The sequence below is a fragment of the Pollicipes pollicipes genome, unplaced genomic scaffold (assembly GCF_011947565.3).
Source record: "Pollicipes pollicipes isolate AB1234 unplaced genomic scaffold, Ppol_2.1 Scaffold_5724;HRSCAF=6776_pilon_pilon_pilon, whole genome shotgun sequence".
Taxonomy (NCBI): domain Eukaryota; kingdom Metazoa; phylum Arthropoda; class Thecostraca; order Pollicipedomorpha; family Pollicipedidae; genus Pollicipes; species Pollicipes pollicipes.
This window is the reverse complement of record NW_023596746.1, coordinates 26830698-26854785: the sequence shown is the minus strand read 5'-3', so window position 1 is coordinate 26854785 and position 24088 is coordinate 26830698. Positions and strand designations below refer to the sequence as shown.

The 24088-nt window shown below is 65.4% G+C and overlaps 1 protein-coding gene across 1 annotated transcript; it reads left to right on the top strand.

The window, feature by feature from the left end:
• Positions 1-3290: 3290 nt before the first annotated feature.
• Positions 3291-24068, top strand: LOC119103264 (GATA type zinc finger protein asd-4). Its single transcript, XM_037226727.1, has 5 exons — positions 3291-3451; positions 4321-4347; positions 7528-7730; positions 11066-11217; positions 23985-24068. Exons 1-5 carry the CDS (start codon positions 3416-3418, stop codon positions 24032-24034), a joined length of 468 nt encoding a protein of 155 aa, XP_037082622.1. The 5' UTR covers positions 3291-3415; the 3' UTR covers positions 24035-24068.
• Positions 24069-24088: the final 20 nt, after the last annotated feature.

The following is a 24088-nucleotide window of genomic DNA, read 5'->3' as shown; positions in this document are numbered from 1 at the left end:
CGACGCCGCGCCGACCGCTGCCGGCCAGCGCGCCGTCTACCGAGCCGCGCCGACCCGCCGGCGCCGCCGCCACCGCCGCTGCCGCCGCCGCGCGCAGAACGCCGGCGCAGGTGAAGGCGGACGACGCAAGGAAGAAGGTGAGAACGGGACTCGGCGGCCGACAGCGGCGCACGCCGTGCAGTGTACCTGCATTGACTGAGTGTACCCGCCAGTGTCTGAATGTACCTGCCAGTAACAGAGTGTACCCACCAAGGGCTGAGTATACAAGGTGCACTCGCAGTAGCAGTGCTGAGTGTACCTACAATGACTCGGTGCTGAATACCCGCCAGTAACCGAGTGTTCTCGCCGGTGACTGAGTGTACCAGCAAGTGACTGAGTGTACCCGCCAGTGACTGAGTGTACCGAGTGCGCCCGCCAGTGACTGAGTGTATTGAGTGCACCCGCCAGTGACTGAGTGTACTGAGTGCGCCCGCCAGTGACTGAGTGTACTGAGTGCATCCGCCAGTGACTGAGTGTACCCGCCAGTGACTGAGTGTACCGAGTGCGCCCGCCAGTGACTGAGTGTACTGAGTGCACCCGCCAGTGACTGAGTGTACCCGCCAGTGACCGAGTGTCTCCGCCAGTGACTGAGTGCACCCTACAGTGACCGCAGTATTACAGGACAACATCTCCGACAAACTGACGGTCGTGCAAACAGTGATGAGATGAGCGAAGTGTTGGCGCTGGCGTAAATGTAGCTTTGGCTGTTCTGAATGGGAAACAACGCGTGCATTGGTGCAATAACGAGGAACTTTGCTTCATATGAAATATTCCGAACGGTTGTGATGCTGTCGTAGCCCTCGGTAGCGTACTCTGCATGTTGTTGTTAATATCCAGTGCGGAGAGTCCGTGGCCGGACTGCTTACGCTCGGTAGCTGGGGTGCCACACGCACCTGATGAAAACGTACCTCTGAGTTGGTGCGTTACGTCATTGGTCTGCCTGCCTTTGTACGCCTATGGGACGGGCTATGTGGAGGGTGAGGTCGAGCTCTGTATTGCGTGGTAAATGGACATATCTCACGCGTTTCTGTAATAGGAAATGGCTGGGTGTGCCGCTGCAATGGAGTGAAGAGGACGTCTTCTGACGTTCCAGAAGCAGCGTTCCAAATCCAGCACGCCCCAGCCGGCGGAGGCGCGGCCTGAGGCGAAACCAGAGCCGGTGCCGGCCGAGGTGGCGCCACCGCCTGCGGAGCCGGCCCCTGTGCCGGCGGTAGAGGTGGCGCCACCGTCGGCAGAGGTGGTCCCGGAGCCGACGCCCGAGGTGGCGCCACCGTCTGCAGAGGCGGCCGCGGAGCCGGTGGCCGAGGCGGACGGCACGGCCCCGCCCGAGGAGCCGCGGGACGCCTCTCCGCCGCGTGCCGTACCCACCGTCACCGTGGAGCCGGCCACGCCGCGGCCGGCGCCGCCCGCCGACGAGACCCCTGGTGAGCGCCCCGCCCCGGGAGCGGCCGGCGGGGGCGGGGGCGGGGGCGAGGCGGGACAGGGCTGGGGCAGTCTGACGTTTGAGTACTGCACTGGTCCGCGAGGGTTGAGCTGGTAGAGTCGGTCTGCGTGATCCCTCCGGAGATGGCTGCGGGGTCGCGCGAGAGATTCCCCAGCTACGGGCGCTAATCCTGACATGCGGAAGAGGCCATGAGGTTGGCTGCGCTAGCAGCTAACAGCTCCAGGATGTCGCTGAGACGAATCAGAAGTTGATCTCTATTAGCGGCGTGCATTACCGCAATCTTGCTTTGTCATCAAATTGCGAACTTTCGTGGTCTGGCGACAACCGAATAACGTGATCGAGGGAACAGTGAGTAGTGGACGTCGTATTAACCAGTGTTCCACGTTTGCATGCACGATGTGGTACTGGCGCAGTCTTGCAGTACTACGTAGAGGAAACAAGCCGGCGGATTAGTGACAGCGTGTCGTGCTGACGCCGTGGCGATTGCAGATTTCCTCGAAATGGAAGAACCTTAAGCTTATTTCACCATGTGGCATTGAATCATTTCACCGTCGAGCTTTCGGTGGCCGTGACCCCCGCGGTGCCGAACCAAACCCCCGAGTGTCGTCACGGTCCCTGAGAGCGCTGAACAGCACGGCCGCGGGGCTGCCTTCGTTTTCCTGGCGCTACCGCCGGCTCTTCACCGGGACATTCCATTGGAGGGGAGGGACAGACGTGCTGAAGCAACCACTCATCGCACTGTGCGGAGAAAGGTAGCGTCGTTGGTGACGCCTGACAAGCAAGCCCGAATTATTTTCATCATGATCGTCGACCCGGTCACCCTCCAACGAGCCCTTGTTTTGGCAAGTGATCGATTACAAAAGAAATTCTGACGCAACCACTTCTTGCGCTACGCGCGTGAGCAAGGTCAGAAATCTGGTGCGTACGTGCCGACTGTTTCTTGCTACATTGAGCCGACGGGCGGAACCCACCCCTACCCCCCGGGTAGTGTGGCCGGTACGATAGAAAGGCCTGCCCTGACCTGGTTTCCCCGGCGGACGTCGCTGGTACGTTGGAATTGCGCTCACCGTTCGGGTGCGAGAGCGAGATCTGCCGTGATCTGCCCTGCCCTGCCCTTCCCTGCCCTGGCGTTCCCTGACCTACCCTGACCTGCCCTGACCTGACCTGACCTGACCCGACCTGACCGGCAGACGCCGCCGGCACGCCGGGAGAGCGGCGCCGGGCCGGCTACGAGAGTGAGGCGGCCGCGCGCGCCGCGCTGGCCGAGAAGCGACGCCGCGCCAGGGAGGAGGCCGACCGCCAGGCGGAGCTGGAGCGCCAGCGACTGGAGCAAGAGCGACTTCAGGAGCAGGAGCGGCTGCGGCTGGAGGAGGAGCAGCACCGGCGCGAGATGGAGGAGCAGGAGCGGCTGATGGAGGAGGCCGGCCGCGCCGAGCAGGAGCGGCTCCAGCGCGCCATCCAGGTGCGGCGGGCTGACGGCCTGGCGCCGGGTGGCGGCAGCTCGGTGCCACTTGGCGAACTTGATGTTATCGAACCGTATGGACGAGAATTAAGTGTACGTGAACCGACCTGCTTTCTCACCGACCGCGCGTAACGCTGGGCTCTGTGACCCCGACCGAGCGGGAGCCGGCCACTGCTCTGAAACGGAAGCCCAGTAAGTGTGACAGCTGACAGGACAGGCTGTTGTCGGGCGTGCGCGCTGTCGCAGCGAGGGTGTGAGCCTGACGAGGCACGCGGCCTCCTCAGGAGGCGGAGGAGCAGCGCGCCCGTGAGGAGCAGGCGCGGCTGGAGGAGGAGCAGCAGCGGCGCCAGCGCGAGCTGGAGGAGGCGGCCGCGCGCGAGGAGGCGGAGCGTGCTCGGCTGGCGGCCGCCGAGAAGCTGCGCCAGGAAGAGGCGGAGCGCAAACAGCGCCGCAGCCGCGTGGCCGAGATCATGAGCCGCACGCGCAACAACAACGCCCAGGAGAAGGTGGGTGCGGTGACGTGACGTGACGGTAGCGGTAGCGGCGCCGGCGCCGGCGCCGGCTGGAGAGGGACCGGGTGTCAAAGGAATCCGCCTCTAGACGCCGGGGGGAGGGGAACGATGGTGCGAGATGGCGACAGGCGGTACGCCGGGATAATGGTTTTGATCTCCGTCCGGCGTTTCGCGGTTCGGAACCGTCGGCTTGCTGGCCCGCCCTGATGGTGTGCGGTTTGGGCTGACCCTCCACAAGGCTGCCGGTGAGCCTGTCGCTGTTTCTGTGGCTCAGGTTGGGAGCCGTGTTTTCACGAGCTGACCCCGTGATCTCGACCGGAAGCTTGGTCGCTGGCGGGCGGTGCTGGTTCCCTGCGTTGGACTTCGCTGGAGCGGAGCGTCACCAGCGCTCACTTGTGTGCTGCGCTGAATGGCGCGGAGTGGCGATATTATTGGTTGACTTGACATTGCCTCGCAGGCATGGGTAGTGACTTGGTGATGACTCCATAGGAGAAGCTGAGACCCATTTCGGTTTTGCTTCACGAACCTTCAATTATCTCATCTTGACCCTTCCGATCGTAGGCCTGTCCTGTCTCTTACGCTCGTTGGCAACAAGCAGATACTGCCGTTTGGCTGAATATTAATGCCCGTAGGAGTGGAAATCGTTCCATAGTGGGACTGGTGCGGCTCCCATCTGCTCGTTCAGACAGGAAGCTGATAGATGCCGCGTGCCTCGATGCCGGTTCACCCATGTGCTGCCAACCAGTCTGGTGGCGGCAACCCAGCCCGCGGCGTGTGTGTGGGTGTGGTGTGTTTGTGGTGTGTGTGGCGCTGTGTGGTGGAGAGAGTGAGATAGAGAGCTGACGCGTTCGACGGTTCCACAGACGGAGGGCTTGGAGGGGGAGGATGAGGTTAGTGGCACTGCGACGGCTCTGCTCGGGTCTGTTGGCTCTCTTCCCTCGTTCTCGGGCTCTGTTGTTTCCCTGTCCCGCCTTCTGGGATTCTGTCGACCCTCTAGCCTTCCTTCTCGGGCTCTGTTGGCTTTATGGTCTGCCCTATGAGGCTCTGTCGGCCCTCTGCCCTGCCTTCTGGAGCATTATCGGCTCTCTTCCGCGACTTCTTGGGCTCTGTCGACCCTCTATCCCTGCCTCCTCGGGCTCTGTCGGCTATCTTCTCCGACTTCTCGAGGTTTGTCGGCCCTCTGCCCAGTATCGTTGTCTTGCCTGGGTGTGTCGGGTTGGCTGTCTGCAGTTGTGATCCGGTGATGAACCTGCCTCTGGTATGTCACGGGCTTTCGCTGGCAACATGGTGCTCCATGCTGGGCATATTCGCATTCGCTGGTGTTCCATGCTATCCTGCCAGCCTGGCGTCAGTAGTGCCTGCCGGTGGTGCCTTGTGACCTAACCCACACCTCTGAGCGTGGGGGGCTTGGGGCCTGGGGTGATCTGTGACGTCACACTCTCTCCGAACTCAGCACTGCTTCCCAACGACCACCGCCATCCAGCACTCGCCACAGAACACGCGCGGGTCTCCACGTGCTGCACGCGTTCATCCTGCCATGCACCCATGGCAGCCAGAGCGCGTCAGCTGTGACCCGGCCGGGGACCCCGCCGACCGCCGGCCTCCGCCCGCCCACTGCCGTCCCTGAACGCCGCCCCGAGCGCCGGGCTGCTGACCGGCCTTGTTTATGAGCCGCGTCCCGGGCACGTGGCTCCTGTTTGGGCGGCCGCTATCGCCGAGTTAACCGAGACGCGTCGGCACCCGCCGCTGCAGCGCGAGTCTGCAAACACGAGCCCGGTGCGCGGCGCCGGGCCAGCGGCGCAGCAGCGCTCCGTTCGGCACGCTGCTGCGACTGGGGAGCGGTTGCTGAGTCGAGGCCGGCGGGGTGGCCCGCGTCTGAGGCGGCCAGCGCGGAGCGGGACCCGGCCGGCGTCCCCCGCGGAACGGATAGCGACAAAAGGCGCGCTGCCGTGCTATGTTGTGGGCGTGCTGACGCAGGTGGTGGCCGGAAAGGCCGGACATTCTAGTATGACAGGCCTGTTTAGGATGTTCGGGCTATTTTCGTAACTTTCGTCATGCACTGTTCAATGTAGTGACTGTTGCGGGCCACCCAAATCCTTGCGTTGGCTGTTGCTGTACAGCCGTCCCTAGCTTTGACTTTGTTTGAACACTCACACTAGGCTTATGTGAAAGGGTTACCCGCGTACAGTTATACTGCATCGCCCTGAAGGTCCCAGAGGCTATATGCTAAAGCCGTCGATAACCGACAAAACTGTCTCACCGCGCGATGGAGCAGCGGAGTTTGTTAGCAAACGAAGGCCATCTGTCGTCCTGAATGGTGCCTTGTTTGGAGGGCCAAGTGTTCGCAGCACGCCACCCAAGTGGCCCTGTGCTTCAGGCCGTCCAAAATAGCCGTGACACTTCAAGGTGCGCCGTGCGACCCTAACGACGCCGTGCGAACGGCCGGGCCCGGCCGGCGACCGTCGACCGGTCCACGTTCGTCTCGTGCGGGGACGGCTGGCGCCGCCGCCCACCGCTGTGGTGCCGTGACCCCGGGGCTCTCCAGGCAGAGGGATGGGGGTGGGGGCCAGGGCCGTCCGTTTGACGCCGGGAGCTGAGTCGCGTTACTGTTGCTGCGTGCACCGAAGCGGCACCGCGGGATGAAGTCGCGAGCTCTGTGCGCCGTCCGGCGTCCGCTCGCTCGTCCGCGGCCGTCGGACTGGTGGTCCGTGAGCCGGCAGGAGTGACGCCGGGGCTCGGCGCGCCGCCCGTTGGCGACGCCGGCGGTCGGGGGATCCGGGAGAGTCTGATGACGCGCGGCGCCGGGCCGCGTCGGCCAACTTGTGGCGGAGGAGCGCGCCCCAGCCGCCCGCGGCCGGGGTCGGTGGGAGCCGAGGGCGTGCTGGCCCCGGCGCTCCGCCGACTTTAGTTCCGGCCGGCCCGCTCTGCAGGCGTCCGCTCCCACCGCCGTGGCTGGCTGCCGGGCGTTCCGGGAGAGGTAGCCTCCTCCCCCCCCCCCCCCCTGTCGTCGGGCACGCCGCCGCCGCTGGATGGTACGGCTCTTCGTCCGAGAGGTGGCTCGGGCCGGTCAGCTGTTTCTGACTCGGTCTGGCGCCTTCTCCGAACGCTGCCAGCTCCGGCTGGCGCGTGTGTCCGCGCTAAGAGGCGACTCGCGTCTGGTGGGACTGGTCCTTGGGGACGTGACTGGTGACCGACAGTCGCTGGTGCGCTCCGGGGCGGGGGGGGGGGGGAGCAGTGTACGCTGGTGCCGTGGCGGTAGACCAGGACCTCGGGGCCTGGGCCTGGCCTGGCCTGGGCTGGTCTGGTGCGGCGGACTGGGACACGATGCCGGCAGCTGGCCACCGCACTGATTGGACATGTATTATGGCTGGTTTTGCCGCCGATGAGATGGTAGACCACGGCCGAGCGGCGCGCTGTGGCGCGCGGCGTCACGCTTTTCTAGACGCTCGCCACGGCTGTGGATGTTCCTGTCAGGCGGCGTCGGTGGAGCGGCGCGCCCTCCGCTGGCGGGCGGGGGTGGGGCTGGGCGCGGCTGAATCACACGGAGGGGCGAGCTGCCCCTCAGGTGGGCGCTGAGTCACGACAGACCCCGGCGCCAGCGCCAGCGCCGACGCGGCGCCGCTCTGCCGGTCTCGTCCGCAGTGGATTCTACCCTGATGAGTGATGCACAGCCTGAACTTAAGCCGCCACGACCGGTGGTGGCGTTGTTGGGTCGTTGATTGGGCTTAGCGTGGCGCGCTGGCTGCGGAATGAGCTTTTCTGTGGAAATGCATTGAGCGGTCCTGTGCAGCAGAACGGTGCTGTTTCCGGTGCTTCCAGCGGCGCTTGCGGTCGCATACCGCCTCACGGAAACGGAGCCAAATAGCAACCGCGCTGATGCCGCCGACTGAGTGCACAGGCCTCCCCGCCGGGTCTCACGTGAGCGTGACTCCCGCTGACTCCCATGACCCTTCCGACTCGGCCGGTGTCCCCAGTAGATTCCCAATGAGTTTGAAATGAACGTGACTCCCGCTCCTGCCCACTATCAGGCGAGCGCGGCTCCCGCTGACTCGACCGTCTCGTGCCCTCAGGCCGCTCCCACCGAGTCGGAGATGAACGCGGCGAACGCTGCCCCACCAAGCGGGCCAGAGCAAGCGCCCGAGCCAGCGCCCGAGCCGGAGCCGGAGCCGGAGCAGCCCATGTCGACTGGTTCGAGCCCGGCACACACCAACGGCACCAACGGTCACAGCGGCGGGCCCAGTCCGGAGCCGGCCGAAGACGACCATCACAGCGAGTGAGCGCCGCTCCCTGCGTCCCGGCCGGGAGTCCGCATTGCTGGTGGCCAGGGTGTCCGCTGAACGCCCTCCTGCGGTTGGTTAGATGTGGCCGTCCTCTCAACGGGGACTGTGGTGAAGCCTTCTCTGTAAAGTCGGCCCCCCCCCCGCCCTTCCTCCCACGAAAATGTGCGTCAGATACCCGGGAGGGGCGAAACGGAGACGAAAAAAGGAAACCTGATGCAAGGACCATGATGAAACATCCTGGCTTTCGTTCGAAGCCGCATCCCGCAGACACCGTGGCACGCTTAGATTAAGGGTTTTGCCACGCTCTTTCATCATCTGGTATCTGTTTACCCTGGCATTTCCCGCGGCAGGCGCGGCGGCCGTTGGCGCGTGATTTAGATCCTTCCAGTTTGTTTCCCAGCCTGTCCCGCCCTTTGCGTTGGCCCCGGCTGCGGTGGCGGTGCTCTCGGCTCGCTCCGGACCTGAGGGGCGCGTCCATAAGCACCGGAGTGGTCTGGGCAGTCCGGGTTCGCACCGAAAGGCTTTAGGGCCTGCGTTCATCATGGGAGCCTGTACAGGTCCGTTTTCACCAGGGTGAGATCTGGCGGTACCTCCTGTGTTGATCAACGATCTGACAACCGTGACAGCGTCCCACCGGTAGCTTGCTCGGGCGGGCGCTGCTGCTGTTGGTCCATCCCCCGGGTCGTTCCGGCCGCCGTTCGTGGCGTGGCGGCCGCCCGAGCGCCCCAGTCGTGACAGGCGTGGCCGGCCGCCGCCGTCCGGCCGCCCCCGCGGTGCGGTGTCGGGCTCGCGGCGGGACCAGGATCGATCCGCAGGGGCCGTGGAGGGGGTGTAAGGCGCCGGACCGCCGTAGGCGACCGGTGCGCTGCCGACCGGGCCTGCGCCACGAGACGGACAGCCATGTCCGCAAATTTGGGCAAACCGCTTGTTTTCTGAGACCTGGGATGAGCACACGTGGCCTGGAAACTTACCCGACCCAGAGCATCCTACATGTACCTGATCACATAGGACGTAGTGGACGTTGTTCTTCAATGCATTATCAGCCGATGTAAATAGCATGTAAGGCTCGGGCCGTCACCACATTTGAAGCCGCCGCTTAGTATCGGGGAAAGGGGGGGGGGGGGGTGCGCTCACAAACACGAAACAGAATGAAAAAGCATTCAGTTTGCGGCCAGAATGATCGCTGCATATGACCCAGAAATTACAGCAGGTCCCGGGCGCGATAAAAACACTTCGTTGGCGTAATATAGACGAGTCGAATTCCAAACGCGGCACACTTCCTATCAGCCAACTGCTAAGGTCGCCAAACGCCCGCAAATTGTGTCTACTGCCCTGGTGCTGAGACGCGCCGTTCCGAGCCAGTCGCATGTGCCAGAGTCCCCTTCCCCCACCCCGCCCCTTCCACACGTAGCCCGTCCGTATCACCCGTGTGTAGAGCCGCCAGTGCATGCAACCGCCTGACGCCAGATGCCAGGGGGCCGTGACGTCACGCAGGCATTTCCGTGCGGGCTGGCGGGTTTGTTGTGGCGCGATGCTGGGCCGGGCTGGGCTATTTAACGTTGCTTGTGCTCGTGTGTTCTGCATTGTCCGTTATGCTACGAGAACTGGAAAAGCCACGATGTGGAGATTTCTTGAATCGCATGCCGATCCCCGCCCATACTCTGGGCTGATTGGAGTGCGGCTGCCATCGCGCTGGCGGCGCCAAGTACTGCACGATCCGGACTAGATATATAGGAAAAAATGAATGTGCGCGGAAACCGCTGCCGCGATGTATATATATATATATATATATATATATATATATATATATATATATATATATATTACAAGAGTACCACACCACAGGAAACACCACATCACCGACTTAGGTAACCGTCTCATCGTCCTTGTCGCTCCAACGGAAGGGCGCAGAACAGATAGCTCGGGACGTGCTGCCGCATGCCTGTGTTGCCGGTATGGAGACATGTTCTGCTGGCCACCAGCGAGCGGCCCGGCGTCTCGTCCGGCTGTGACGGGGCTCCTGGCGCCGGCTGCACCGGACCGCGAGCCGCGCTCGGGCACTCCCTACAGCAGACGGCCCGTGGTGTGGCCTGCCGGAGGCTGTCGCTGTGGGTCAGGCGCTGCGATGAGCCCGCCTCCGCGGATACGTTGCTGCGCTGGGTACTGTATTGTCCTGAGTCGGGCAGGAGTCCACCTCGACGTTGCTGCGCTGGGTACCGTATTGTCCCGCGTCGGGCAGGAGTCCACCTCGACGTTGCTGCGCTGGGTACCGTATTGTCCCGCGTCGGGCAGGAGTCCACCTCGACGTTGCTGCGCTGGGTACCGTATTGTCCCGCGTCGGGCAGGAGTCCACCTCGACGTTGCTGCGCTGGGTACCGTATTGTCCCGCGTCGGGCAGGAGTCCACCTCGACGTTGCTGCGCTGGGTACCGTATTGTCCCGCGTCGGGCAGGAGTCCACCTCGACGTTGCTGCGCTGGGCACCGTATTGTCCCGCGTCGGGCAGGAGTCCACCTCGACGTTGCTGCGCTGGGTACTGTACTGTCCCGCGTCGGGCAGGAGTCCACCTCGTCCCGACGGCACATGCCGCGCTGCTGGAGCTTCGCCGTGTGCTGCCGTGTTTTGTTGCTGACCACCGTGAGCCGGCCGGCGTCGAATCCCGGCCACCTTTTCAGCCATCCTGCGCCCTGTGCCTGCCGCGTCCCCTCTGACCTCCTCGGAGGCTTCCGGCACGGACGTCGGTGCCGAGCCGGGACTGTGCCGCCCGTGGGGACGTCGCTGGCCGCAGCTGGGCGGCTTCCTGTTCTGAGAATCGGCCGGCGCTGGCGGCTGGTGGCGAGCGAGGCGGCCGTGGGGAGGCGAGGCGAGCATTGCCGGTGGTGGTCAGCTGGCGGCCGCGACGAGACCGCCTCGAGTCGCTGCTCTGTGCGCGGCGCAGCGTAGCGAATGGGTCGTGTGTCAACTTCAGACAAGGCATCCAGTTAGGGGTTCAGGTGGAGCCGACTAGATTCGTCCTGTCTCGTTTCGTCCTGTTTCGTTCCTCTCGTCTCGTCCGAACTGGGATCAGGAGTAGTGTAGAATTCCCTCCAATACGATGCATATTTTTCTTCAACTCTTTCGGTATCGCAGTCCACTGCATTGCTCGCCGAGCATGACATCTTGCTGACGCTCAGCTTCTCAAGCCCTCGACCAGCTGAGAGGCGGCCAGGACGAGTGCCTGAAGCTGCCGTGAAGCTGACGAGTGCCTGAAGCTGCGGTGTGCTGCCGTGTTACGTCCCTGTCCGTGACCTGCCGCGGGCCTGTCTCTGATCCTCCGCCCGCCGCCGGCAGCATCATCCTGCCGCCGCTACACGCGCTGAGCCTCAAGTCGACGCCCACCGCTGACGAGGACTCGCTCAACTCTAACGACACGTCACAGACGCCGCCGTCTGGTCTGGCGGCCGCGCCGGCCGCCGAGCTCGACCACGCGGCTCCGATGGCAGGTAAGGCGACGCTGGCGGGTGTGGGGGAGGGGGGAGGCACGGGGAGGCGGCGGCGGGGGCGGGGAGTGCCGGGCAGCGGCGCCGCCGGGTGGACGAGGCGGGTCGGGGTGGCGGGACGTCGGTGGAGCGGGCTGAAGGGACGACACGCCGGGTCCACGCACGAGATCACGGGTGGAACGTGGACCGCTGTTGACCAGTGGCGTTCGCAGAACAGGGGACAGGTACCGGCGGCACTTGAATAGCCATTTCTCGCGGCGGAGGTGAAAACCCCTTCACTGATGAGTGTCGGCGGAGCATTGGACGACAACAGACACAATGGGCCGGCGTCGCCCAGCGCTGCTCACCGGGAATGCCTTCCCTCGCAGCCAATAGCGCGGCGAAGACGCCCGGGTCTCGTAACACAGGGCGGTGGAAGCATCGTTAGATATCTCCGCTGCCAACAATGGCTGTACGAGCTGGGGCGCCAGTTACTGTCAGTTTCTGTCACGACAACATGATGCACGTTGCCACGTCTCCTTTTATGAAGCGCCAGCGGCTGCGTTGGCCATGTTAGCGCTAAGGGCCCAGGACGCAACGGGATTCGAACACGGCCTCCCTCCCCCATGTGGGAGTCCGACGCACCAACGTCTCGGCCACTACGCCCACTCCCGCCCGTTGGGCCCGTTGGGCCGCAACGTGGGCGTGGTTCAGCCCGTTTTTTAGATGCGCCCTCGCGCGCTGCCTTTCAAGCCCGGGATCATGCGAAAGACAGTCCGCTTCAAGTGCGTAACATTCCACGCAGAACCGGGGCGCTCACCTGACCCGCCTCATGGAACGCAGACATTAGACGAGACCATCAGCAAAGGAGCCGGGATGGCTGCCTCAACACTGCTGCTTTTCAGGCACAACACCAATGGCGAATTCGTTGTCGAGATGCAAGTTGCGGTTCAGACCAGCGGGCAATGAGCTGACGAGGGGAGTGGGAAGCTTCTCCGGTTCATGCTGAATGTACCTCAACAGTTTTAACAGATCGCTTTGGGTGATATGTGCATAGATATGCATACGTATGTATAAACATTAATATACAGATATATGTATATGTGTACATATATATATATATATATATATATATATATATATATATATATATATATATTATGCATATGTACACGGGGCAGCCCCTCATACTTCGATAGCGTGGTCTGCGGTGGACGCTGATTGCCGTAAATACTGGCGCAACAAGCGTCCGTTACGTTCCTTTGGTTTCGTTTAATATGCATCTATATCTTAATGTATTGATTTACTTATATGCATATTCCAAAGGTGTGGACCCATGTGCCCACCTCTTCAACCGCCGTCTTTTGCGCCTTCGTCCTGAAGACCTCCATGTACCTCACAATTTCCCTGTCGGCCTCCCCACTCCTGCCTCTCTCCTCCGTGCCTGCGCGGCCCTGGTTCTGACCGTTCAACATCCACTCTGCGACCGGCGCCGCTCTGCCTCCATGCCCCGCGCCTCTGCATCTCCCCTCCACCGGCGCGCCCCCTGCACGGCCGCCGCTGTGCCGCGCGCTCCGATTGGTCGCCGGCCGGAGGGGCCGGAGCGCTCGTTATCTGCCGGCCGCACCACTGACTTTGACACACAGCTCAAGGTCACCGCTGCCCGCCGGCCATTAGACTCCCGCTGACGCCGCGAGCGGCGGGGCCGGCGCGCCGACGGGCAGCCGTGCGGCGGCCCCGCCGGCGGGGAGGGCCGCGGCGAGGAGCGGAACGGGACGGGACGCGAGGGGCCGGGCCGGGCTTGACCCCGTTGACACACGCGGCGATGCAGCGCGGCTGTGTGAGCGGACAGCGCAGTCCGATGCTCACCAGCTGTCGGTCCGTCTCCGTGTGTTGGTCCCAGCGGCTGCCGGGCGGGCCGCCTCCGCGTGTTGGTCCCAGCGGGCCGCCTCCGTGTGTTGGTCCCAGCGGCTTGCCGGGCGGGCCGCATCCGTCAGCTTGTCCCAGCGGCTCGCCGAGCGCGGCCGGGCTGACTGACACCGGAGCGGCCCGGCCGTCGGACGCCGCGGGGGGATGGCTGCTGGCGCGCTGGTGCCGTCGTGCGGCGAGCAGCTGCGTCACCCTGCCACGGCTTTCCGGGGCTCCGCTCCTCCTGATCCAGCTGTGCCATGCGCAGCGCGGACCGACCGGCGGCGGGGCCGCTGAGTTTGCGAACTTTGAGCGGCCGCGGCTCAGCTTCAGCCCGGTCCCGGCACCCGTCCGCGAGCGGCCGCGGCTCAGCTTCAGCCCGGTCCCGGCACCCGTCCGCGTGTGGCGCCGCTGACCCGTCGCCTCCGCCAGGTCAGCGCAGCATCCTGCAGCGCATCATAGGCTACATCAAGAACGAGCCGGACGAGCTGTGAGTGGGCCGGGTGGGTGGCCCGGCCGGCGGCAGCTCTCAGCGTGACCGGAGCTCGGCGTCGGCCGGAGCCGGGGCGCTCTGACCTTGACCTGCGGCGGCGGCCGACCCCAGCTGACACGCGGTGTCACGCCGTCGGCCGGTGCTTGTCCTGGGGGCTGTGAGCTGTACGCGCCCGCTGGCCGCGCTTCGCCGGCGCCGTCCGCTGCGGACTGGTGGTCGCTCAGCCGGGGGCTGGGGGGCGGGGGGGGGGTTGACCTCACCGCCGGACCGTGACCCGGTGTGGCGGATTTGACGGACTCGACGTGGGCTTTGTCGGCTTGGGCGCGGCCGAGCGCTGGACCGTGCTGGGGATCGCCGCCATCACACGACACACTCCCGTCGTCTCTCGACTCCCGGCCGCTCTAGGACGCAGACCGGGGACGAGGGCGGCCGGCGGCCGGTCTGTAACCCGCTCTTTGCCGACTCGTATGACTCCAGACGTGTCCGCGACCGTGACCTTCCCGCGCGACTCGAGGCCTCGCCTTCCGCCCGCGACCCGAGCCTTTGCTAGCGACTCATGGCTCCGCGCGATCCGTCACGGCCCGATGACCCCGGACCTCACGCCGTGACCCGGGGCCCTGACCCTTGCTCCATGACACTTCCGCTGGCCATGACCCTGCTCCTGCCCTGCGATCTGTCACGTTCATGTGACATGTGATCTTTCCCTACGGCCCGTGACCTTTCGTTTCCTCGAAACCGCCGTGACCCGCCCCGGGCGCCTCCGACTGCACGGCTTCCTTCGCCTTCTCCCGCGAGGTGCGGCTCCACACGCACGTGACGGCGACGACGAGGCGACGACGAGCTGGTGATGGCGGTCTGTTTTTGGCGCAGCGGCCGCCCGACGGCCGTAAGATCGATACGCCGTCGGCGGCCACGTGGCGCTCGGGCACGCAGCGCAGTCGCCTCACCACGTGACCCGCCTGGGCCGCATGGGTCGCTCGTTATACGTATTTATAGGCGCAAACGAGGATATATGGTATTTGTGTGTGGGTGTGGGAGTGCGTCTTTGTGTGCGTGTGTGCGTGCGTACGTGCGTGTGCCGGTTGTAGGAGCTACATATTTTTTCCAGGGACTGGCGGCGGCACGCCCCGTTGCCATGGTGATATGGACTTATGGACAGTCATGTCAGACATGTCAGGGGGGCACGGGATGTGGAGAACATGCCGCGTTCGAAGGAGTGCGGTGCCGGAGGTGCCTGACAAATGGTCTTTCACACCGATGGGCGCCACGGTTGTGGAGCGCACATACCAGGTGCTCGGTATCATTTGGTCGGCGGTCGGAAAGCCTCGATGTTGCATTAGATAGCCCGATACGCATGCGATGAAAGTCGAATATTGGCTTCGATGTTGGCGCGTGCCTTCAGGCATGTCATTCAGCGACGTTGGCGAAAACCACAGGCGGCATCTGCCGACTGTCCTCCGCCAGGCCCCACGATGAGCCGTCCGCGCCAGTCGTCTGCTCGATGCCTTCCATGGCTGCTGAGGCAGCAGGCCACTCTGACGGTGACGGCCGTGGTGACTGTGCGACGGCTATGGTGTATGGGGCCGTGGTGACTGTGCGACAGCTATGGTGTATGGGACCGTGGTGACTGTGCGACAGCTATGGTGTATGGGGCCGTGGTGACTGTGCGACAGCTATGGTGCATGGGACCGTGGTGACTGTGCGACAGCTATGGTGTATGGGACCGTGGTGACTGTGCGACAGCTATGGTGTAGGGGACCGTGGTGACTGTGCGACGGCTATGGTGTAGGGGACCGTGGTGACTGTGTGACAGCTATGGTGTATGGAGCCGTGGTGACTGTGCGACGGCTATGGTGTATGGGACCGTGGTGACTGTGCGACAGCTATGGTGTATGGGACCGTGGTGACTGTGCGACGGCTATGGTGTAGGGGACCGTGGTGACTGTGTGACAGCTATGGTGTATGGGGCCGCGGTGACTGTGCGACGGCTATGGGGTATGGGACCGTGGTGACTGTGTGACAGCTATGGCGTATGGGGCCGTGGTGACTTTGCGACGGCTATGGTGTATGGGGCCGTGGTGACTGTGTGACAGCTATGGTGTATGGGGTTGTGGTGACTGTACGACAGCTATGGTGTGTGGGGCCGTGGTGACTGTGCGACAGCTATGGTGTATGGGGCCGTTGTGGCTGCGACAGCTGTGGTGTATGGGACCGTGGTGACTGCGCGACGGCTATGGTGTATGGGACCGTGGTGACTGTGCGACAGCTATGGTGTATGGGACCGTGGTGACTGTGCGACAGCTATGGTGTATGGGGCCGTGGTGACCGTGCGACAGCTACGGCTTATGGGGCCGTGGTGACTGTGCGACAGCTATGGTATATGGGGGCCGCGGTGACTGTGCGACAGCTATGGTGTATGGATCCCAGTGATGACGCCCGAGTCGGACTGCTTCCCGGTAGTTACCGCGCTGGGGTTTGATGGCTCGCCGGGTATAGTGCAACATTGTCTTTGTGAGTTGTGATTTTTGTTGAGGGCCACTGTCTCCCGAGTTCCACTGCACAGCCGTCTGTCGTCTCGACTGGTGCTTGCATTCGTGACTGTCTATGGGAGCTGGGCTCTTCCAGCGCTGGCTCGAGCGGCTGCCGTTGCCGTGGCGCGCGCTGTCAAGTCGGTACGGGCTCTGAGCGCCGGCGAGTCGGTGCGTGCTCCACTTGACGCCTGGCGCGGGCTTTGTCTGCCGGGCGCGCGATTTTTATGCCGTTATCTACGCTGATGGGCTGTTTACGCGCGCAATCTGGCCGTATCTGAGGGAAATGGACTCATCAACCCGTCTGCTTCGCTAACTTTGCACGAAAACAGGGCAAGTTTGCGGGTGGTGTGTAGCCAATTACTGCCGGCCGGGATTAAAGTGTCGCCCCTCCCCGGCGTCCGTGCCGCAGGGGGCCTGAGGTCGGGACCCGGTGCCAGAGGACTGCGTCCGGGCTCGAGAGTGGAAACGGCGGGCGTGCCTCGGGTGCGGAGGAGGTCGGGATAGAGTCCCAGTCCAGGTTGGCGGGACAGCGGAGGTGGACGGTTGCGGTCGTCTGGCACGCCCAGCAGGCGGCGGTTAGTCGTGCTGCATCTCGTGGCTGTGGACGCGCCGCCGTGTTGTGGGGCTGGTACCGGATGTGGGGACAGCGCCGGGGTAGGGTCGACGAGGGCCTCTGCGAGAGACGCCGGCGGGGGCCAGCGCCGCTTCCCGCCCACGTCACGTTCGTGCCGTTGTGCCGTCACGTCACGTCACGCCTTGCGGTACACCAGACGGGAGCTGGGCGGCCGTCAGAGGGGTTGTCCGCCCTCACGTGCCATATTTGTCCTTTGGTAGGCACGTACGCGGGTGTGAGAGCGCTTCCCGTTATTTGGTCGAGTGTGGGAGGGGGATAAGGCGTCGTCGAGACAGGCTCATCCGGGATCCACTTGTGAGAGGTTCGAACTCAGAGACCCTTTCCTCCTCCTCTCCGCCCGCGCGGCCTGGCACAGTTCGGGCTGGGAAGAGTCGGCACACACACACCGTCGATGCGAACCGCCGCCTCACGAACCAGCGACGGGGCGGCAGTTCCCGTGAGCATACGTTCGGTACCGGGAGAGGGACCTCAGCGGTTATGGCAGTGCGGGACACTGGCGCAGCGCCGAAGCGCTCGCTCGCCGCCTGTGTACGGCCGGCCGCGGCGCCGTCACAGCCCGTCCGCCAGCGTGCAGAGCTGGTGAGGCGTGCCGCGCGCCGGGGTGGAGCATCCGGCGCACAGCTGCGCGACCCGACCCCGCCCCGTCTGATCACATCAACACAGGGGGTCGAGCCTCCAGCACACAATGGTCGCCGTGTGTAGCGTTCCCTCGCCTGCGGCTCACTGCGGCTCGCTCGGCCGGGGTCGGCGCCGTCAGAGGTCAGGGCCGTGTCGGGGCAGTGACGCGCGGGCCTGGTCCGGGCGAGGATCGGGGGCCGGGCCGAGGATGGGCGCTGGGGCCTTGGCGAGTCCCGGCGCGGCTGGCGGCGCCCCGTCTGATTCACGGTTCGCCTTCGACCCGTGAGTCAGAGCCTCAGGCCAGGGACGCCGCGAGCGCTGTTGGTTTTGGACCCGACCAGGCCCAGTGGCCGTCGCCTCTGGACGGTCCAGCCTGGTGCCCCCGCCCCCTCCGCCACCCGCGGGGGCCAGATCTGCCGCGCACCGGCGGACGCCGCCGCTGGCGGTCAGGGAGGGGACGGGACTCGGCGTCGACCGCTGACGGTCAGGGAGGGGGACGGGACTTGGCGTCGACACCGCCGGCAACGGCTCACAGGCGCGCACGGCGAGCCGGCCAAAACACCCAGCCGCGCGTCACTCGAGACGGGGTACGTGTCCGAGCTGCGGCGGCCGTGATAGCGCTGTTTACCGAGCGGGCCGCCCTGAAAACGAGCCCCAGCTGGTGAGGCCGCGGCGGCCGCGGCGGCTCACTTGTCGCGCGTTTTGTTTTGCCGGCCGACAGCGCTGCTCCGTGTCAGCAGTGGGTTCACGCCGGTTTCGTCTTCTCGGGGAGGGGTCAGTGGAGGTGACCTCCCCCGTGGCTGCCGCTGGGCACCGTCCAGGTGTTCCAGGCGTTGTTGGGCGCACCAGAATGCGGCTCCTCCGGCCGCCTCCCTCGTACTAATGCGTGCCGGGGTTCTGTTTCTGTGTGTGAGTGCTGGGAACATCCCGCTCCCCCGCCTATTGGGGGTGTCGGGCCCCCAGTCGGTGTCCCGGGGCACAAGTGTCGGCCCCCAGTCGGCGTCCCGGGGCACAGGTGTCGGCCCCCAGTCGGCGTCCCGGGGCACAAGTGGTCGGCCCCCAGTCGGTGTCCCGGGGCACAGGTGTCGGCCCCCAGTCGGCGTCCCGGGGCACAGGTGTCGGCCCCCAGTCGGCGTCCCGGGGCACAGGTGTCGGCCCCAGTCGGCGTCCCGGGGCACAGGTCCGGCATGTCGGCCCCCAGTCGGCGTCCCGGGGCACAGTGTCGGCCCCCAGTCGGCGTCCCGGGGCACAGGTGTCGGCCCCCAGTCGGCGTCCCGGGGCACAGGTGTCGGCCCCCAGTCGGCGTCCCGGCACAGGTTGGCCCCCAGTCGCGTCCCGGGGCACAAGTGTCGGCCCCCAGTCGGTGTCCCGGGGCACAGGTCGGCCCCCAGTCGGCGTCCCGGGGCACAGGTTGTCGGCCCCCCAGTCGGCGTCCCGGGGCACAGGTGTCGGCCCCCAGTCGGCGTCCCGGGGCCAGGTGTCGGCCCCCAGTCGTTGTCCGGGCACAGGTTCGGCCCCCAGTCGGCGTCCCCGGGGCACAAGTGTCGGCCCCCAGTCGTCGTCCCGGGCACAGGTGTCGGCCCCCAGTCGGCGTCCCGGGGCACAGGTGTCGGCCCCCAGTCGGTGTCCCGGGCACAAGTGGTCGGCCCCAGTCGGTTGTCCCGGGGCACAAGTGTCGGCCGCCCAGCCGGTGTTCGGCCCCCAGTCCCGGGGGCACAAGGTCGGCCCCCAGTCGGCGTCCGGGGCACAGGTGTTGGCCCCAGTCGGTGTCCGGGGCACAGGTGTCGGCCCCCAGTCGGCGTCCCGGGGCACAGGTGTCGGCCCCCAGTCGGCGTCCCGGGGCACAAGTGCGGCGAGTGCTGGCCGTGCCATTACACAGAGACAGCGAATGTACGCTGTCCTGTGGGTAATGTCTGTACTAGAAATACATACATTGGGCATTAGCCAACATGCTTACCCACACCCGAACAGCGCATTTCCTAGACGACGATTGATGCGCACCGTCCGGTTTCCGCGCCCTGCCGGGGCGAAACCCAAGTGCGCCGACCAGAGCTTCAAACCGACCCCGGACCGACTCCCCGCCGAGTGCAGCGCCGGTGCGCCGCGGCCGGAGCGTGCGCGCCACGTTTGCCGGCGCGCCGCGCTCGCCGCCTGTTGCCGGGCTGCCGCGGTCTGCCGGCCTTCCGGTCGCCGTCACACTTCCGGTGGTCGCCGCCGCGTCGTTTTTCGACTGTTTTCAAGCGCGCGCGCGTCGTTTTTTGCGCGTCTGGCACATTCCATCTAGCGGACGGCGGGTCGGCCGTCGGGGACGCCGCCCAGGGCTCCGCGGGCCGGTTGCACGCCGAACGACCGGCGACGATTGTCGGCGGCGACGGCCAATGCATTCAAACGGCCGGCGGATGGCGGACAGCACTGATAGCGGCGGGTCCTGACAGAGGGGGGAGGCTGAAGCTTGTGTACAGCTTAGGCTCGTGCAGAGGGGAGGGCAGACGGGGGAGACCTGGAGCTCGTGCAGTCGCCAGGGGGCGGCGGCGGGCGGCGAAGAATGGAGCTGGGACGGGTGCTGCCTGCGCGCAGTGGCGTGGCTTCCACCTGTCGCGTCAGGGTGTCAGCCGCCGCTCCGTCTGGTCAGGCCACCGCTCCGTCTGGTCAGGCTGCCGCTCCGTTGGTCAGGCTCCGCTCGTTGGTCAGGCCGCCGTTCCGTCTGGTCAGGCGTCGCCTGCCGTTCCGTCTGGTCAGGCTGCCACTCGTCTGGTCGGCTGCCGTTCCGTCTGGTCAGGCTGCCGCTCCGTTTGGTCAGGCTGCCGTTCCGTCTGGTCAGGCTGCTCCTCGGGATGGTCAGGCCGCCGCTCCGTCTGATCAAGCGGCTGCTCTGGATGGGATGACGGGGTTCCGTCTGCCAATGATGGGGTCGCCGGCTCGGTGAAGGGAGGGCCGGCTTCGGAGTGGCTCACCAGCCGGCTGTGAGGGGAGGACCCGCTTGGGCTCAACGACCAGCAGTCTGCTGGCGCGCCCAGCGGTCGGCACACCGCCGGCCGCTGGTGCCGCCGGCCGGCAGCCACCAGCGCGCCGCGGGGCCGGAGGTTGGCCACCGCTCCCTGGCTGCATCGTGTGACCTCCACGCAGCTGTAAACAGAGCCGCCTCTCCGGAGCGCTGAAGCCGTGTGGCGGCGCCCTGGCTGCCGGCGGCTCGCGCCTGGCTAAATGAGGAGCTCCGGGCTGCTGGCAGGCGCGTCATGGCTCGGCCGGCGGTCCGCGGCTATGTACGGCGTCCGGGCCGAGCTGCCCCGCCCCGCAGATGAGCACTGGCACCGCCGGACGGGCGGCACGGCCAGCCTGTCAGCGGCCAACTCCCTGACGTGCACGGGCCGAGCTGCCGGTCACGCCGCCGCCGATTGGCTGGCGGTAATTGGGAAGGTATGGGACTCGTCCGCCGCTGGGAGCGAGCTAACGTCTGAGAGTGTGTGGCACGTGCTCGGGACCGACCGGCGGTGGGCGGCGTCTCCGAGTGTCGGGCCGCGGCCGCGCGGAGGCAGTCGGTCATCGTGCCGACCCCGGTCGCGGCCGCCCAGCGCCTGGCGCCCAGGTACAACACCGCGCTGTTTGACCTGGCTTCAGCCGCTCTCTCGCCGCCCGGGTCGAGCGTGTCCAGCGTGCCCGGAGACGGGGACTCGGCGCGACCGACACTCACGGTCGACCCTCGTAGGGGCCCGAGGCTCGCGGTCGACCCTCGTAGGGGCCCGGGGCTCGCGGTCCAACGAGCGAGCGGGGCGGCGTGATGTGCAGGGCTCCCCGTCTGCACAGCGTGTCCGATGTGTGTCATTCCTGTGGCGGCTGGGTGACTGATGCGGAAACCCCTTACCGGAGCAGCGTCATCGGTTTCGCCGGGTTTATTTTAGCGTTTCATCTGTTTTCCATTCTCCCTGATTTTCAGTCGTTACTTCACTGGCATCGATCAGATGCATGACTGAGACAGCCCGCCGGCGTCTGATGTGCCCCCTCCCCCCCCCTTCCCCCTTGTCTGAGGTGTCGCCGCGGCTGAGCACTGCTGGGCCCCGTGACAGCCTGGGCCGCCCCAGGCCGTCGGGATATGCCCGGAACGCGGGTGTGACCTCAGGCCGAGCCGCGGGCAGACAGTGTGTTGCGTCACGACATCGCCAGCGGCGTCGGCAGGGGTCACTGAGCACGCGGCTCGCTGTTTGCCCCGTACTTGAGCCCGATACCGTCCAACGAAAACAGCGCTGACATCGGCTGGGGTGGGTTTGGCCCGAGCTGTGCTGGTGTACGTCAGACGGCCAGCTCGAGGCGATGTGGGGTTCGCGGCTGCTGCCGGACGAGACCGCGCCTGCAAGCCGGGCATTGCGCGGCTCTGCAGTGGTTCTTCCTCGGCTGGGAGCGGTCGTGTTCCCCCTCCCCGTCCTCGGACTAGCGCGGACGCCGTCCTCTTGGAGGCTCCGGGCTCGTGCTGGGCGCTCGGGACTCCCGCGCGTGCTGTCGCTCGGGGCTCCTGGCTCGTGCTGTCGCTCGGGAACTCCTGGCGCGTGGTGGCGCTCGGGGACTCCTGGGCTCGCGCTGTTGCTCGGTGGCTCGTGGCTCGCGCTTGGTCGCTCGGGGCTCCTGATTCGTGCTGTCGCTCGGGGACTCCTGGCTCGTGCTGTCCCTCGGTGCTCCTGGCTCGTGCTGTCGCTCGGGGACTCCTGGCGCGTGCTGTCACTTCTATTGACATCCCCTTCTCCGAGTCTCTCCGCTGCCTGCAGCCATTGACCTGCCGCCCCGGACTAATCCCAGTCAGCTCCGCTGGTCACTCCGGGTCGCCGCGCATGTCTCAGCGAGCGCCCAGCCAGTTGACGTCGGTCGGCAGTGGCTCCCGACAAACGCCAGTTACACAACATAGGTGGCTTTTCGTTCGTCGTCACGAACAATCTGTGTCCACACGGCATCGTGGTAGCTGGTACGTCATGTAACTATTTTTGGCGCCCGGTGGCCGCCGTGCCGTACTGCGCTGCAGCGTGCACGAATGCCATGACCGCGCCCCTGAGTCATCGCCACGCCACTGCCGGCGACGACCCGGCTCTGCGGGGTTTTTAGCGTACCTGTGCTGGCCTAGGCTCTAGTGTGCCTGTCTGAACTGCACCCAGGCAAAACAGACCTTCCGCCATAACTCCCTGTATTCAATTAGTTGTGTCATGTCCTTTTGTATTTATGACCTAATAAGCTGCGATTTGGTGCGGGACAATTTTGGCATCGGTTATCGGGGACTGCTTTTATATGGCATAACTCACGGCACTGCACGAGCCGACTCATATACAACTGCGTCATGCAGCTGGTCATGCTGCGGCACTAGCTCAGGCCGAGGTGAAGCTACCCGCGGCCGGTCTGACCGGCAGGCGGCGGGCCAGCCTCACACGGCTGGCGGGCTCTCGGTGTGGCCGCCGGCGGGCACCGGGGTCAGCGGCCCGCCCCGTTGTCGGCGGCGGCGTCGGCCGCCATCATAGGGGCAGCGCCGACGGGCTGGCCGCCGGCGTGCCCGGCAGGGAAGGCGTGGTGCCGCGATGGCGCGGCGCCCTGGACGAGCGGCCGTTGGAGCAATGTGGCGTCATCACCAATCCGAGGTGGCTGGGGCCTCCCAGAACGGTCTCCGGCGCGCGCGTTCCTTCCTGGACGTCGCAACACCCGCCAGAAACAGTCGGTCTCCCGAGACCGTCTGTCGTCTCTCGTCTGCCGAGACCGTCTGTCGTCTCTCGTCTGCCGAGACCGTCTGTCGTCTCTCGTCTGCGAGGCCGTCTGTCGTCTCTCGTCTCCCGAGACCGTCTGTCGTCTCTCGTCTGCCGAGACTGCCTGTCGCGGCGCGCTTCATGAAGCGCCTGTGTGTGTGTGTGTGTGTGTGTGCGTGCGTGCGTGCTGCGTGCGTGCGTGCGTGCGTGCGTGCGTGTGGTGCGTGTGCGTGCGTGTGCTGTGTGTGTGCGTGCGTGTGTGCGTGCGTGTGTGTGCGTGCGTGTGTGTGTGTGTGTGTGTGTGTGTGTGTGTGTGTGTGTGTGTGTGTGTGTGTGTGTGTGTGTGTGTGTGTGTGTGTGTGTACGCGCGGCTGCAGTCGTCACACCGCCTTCTTCCCCTCAGCGCCCGGCGATCCTCCCCCTAGTACACTAACCGCCGGTCTCGACGCTGGTGTTTTTTGTGGGCGTTGTCGGTATCAGAGTCGTCCGGCTGTGTTGTATGCATTGAGCATCTTGCGAGAACGAAGGCTCGACGGTCTGTCCTCCTCCGCCGCCCGTTCTGTGTGAGGATGGGCTTTCCACGCTCGGGGGTGATGTGATGCCGTGAGAGGGCGTAGCACCGGCCGCAGTGGCATTCCTCCCTGCTGTCGCGTGTCTAAGGCTTCTCATGAACCATGTTGTGGATGGGTGTGGAGGGAATGGTCGCTGGTGTCCGATCCCAGCGTGTAGGTAATTTATGGGGCTGTAAATATAGGGCTTCGTGTGGGCGAGACTAGAAGACTTACGTAAAACACAAGCCCGCGATTGCAAACACGTGATTTGCGTGAGGGGCTTCTGGGCACGCGGCCGCGACAGCGCCGGGGAGCCGTCGGTTGACGCTGCGGCCCGTTCCAAGCTGGTTGCAGTTGTAGTGGCCGGTGAGGAGGAGCAGGAGGAGCCGTAGTGGCGGTGGCGAACGGCGTCAAGCTCCTTCCGTCGGCGCGGCGCGCCGGCAGTC

Coding starts and splice junctions, on each gene's coding strand:
- LOC119103264 (XM_037226727.1), top strand. CDS start 3,416: ATGAGCCGCACGCGCAACAACAACGCCCAGGAGAAG. Junction 7,731..11,065: donor GAAGACGACCATCACAGCGA/GTGAGCGCCGCT, acceptor CGCCGCCGGCAG/CATCATCCTGCCGCCGCTAC. Junction 11,218..23,984: donor CCACGCGGCTCCGATGGCAG/GTAAGGCGACGC, acceptor CGGCCCGTTCCA/AGCTGGTTGCAGTTGTAGTG.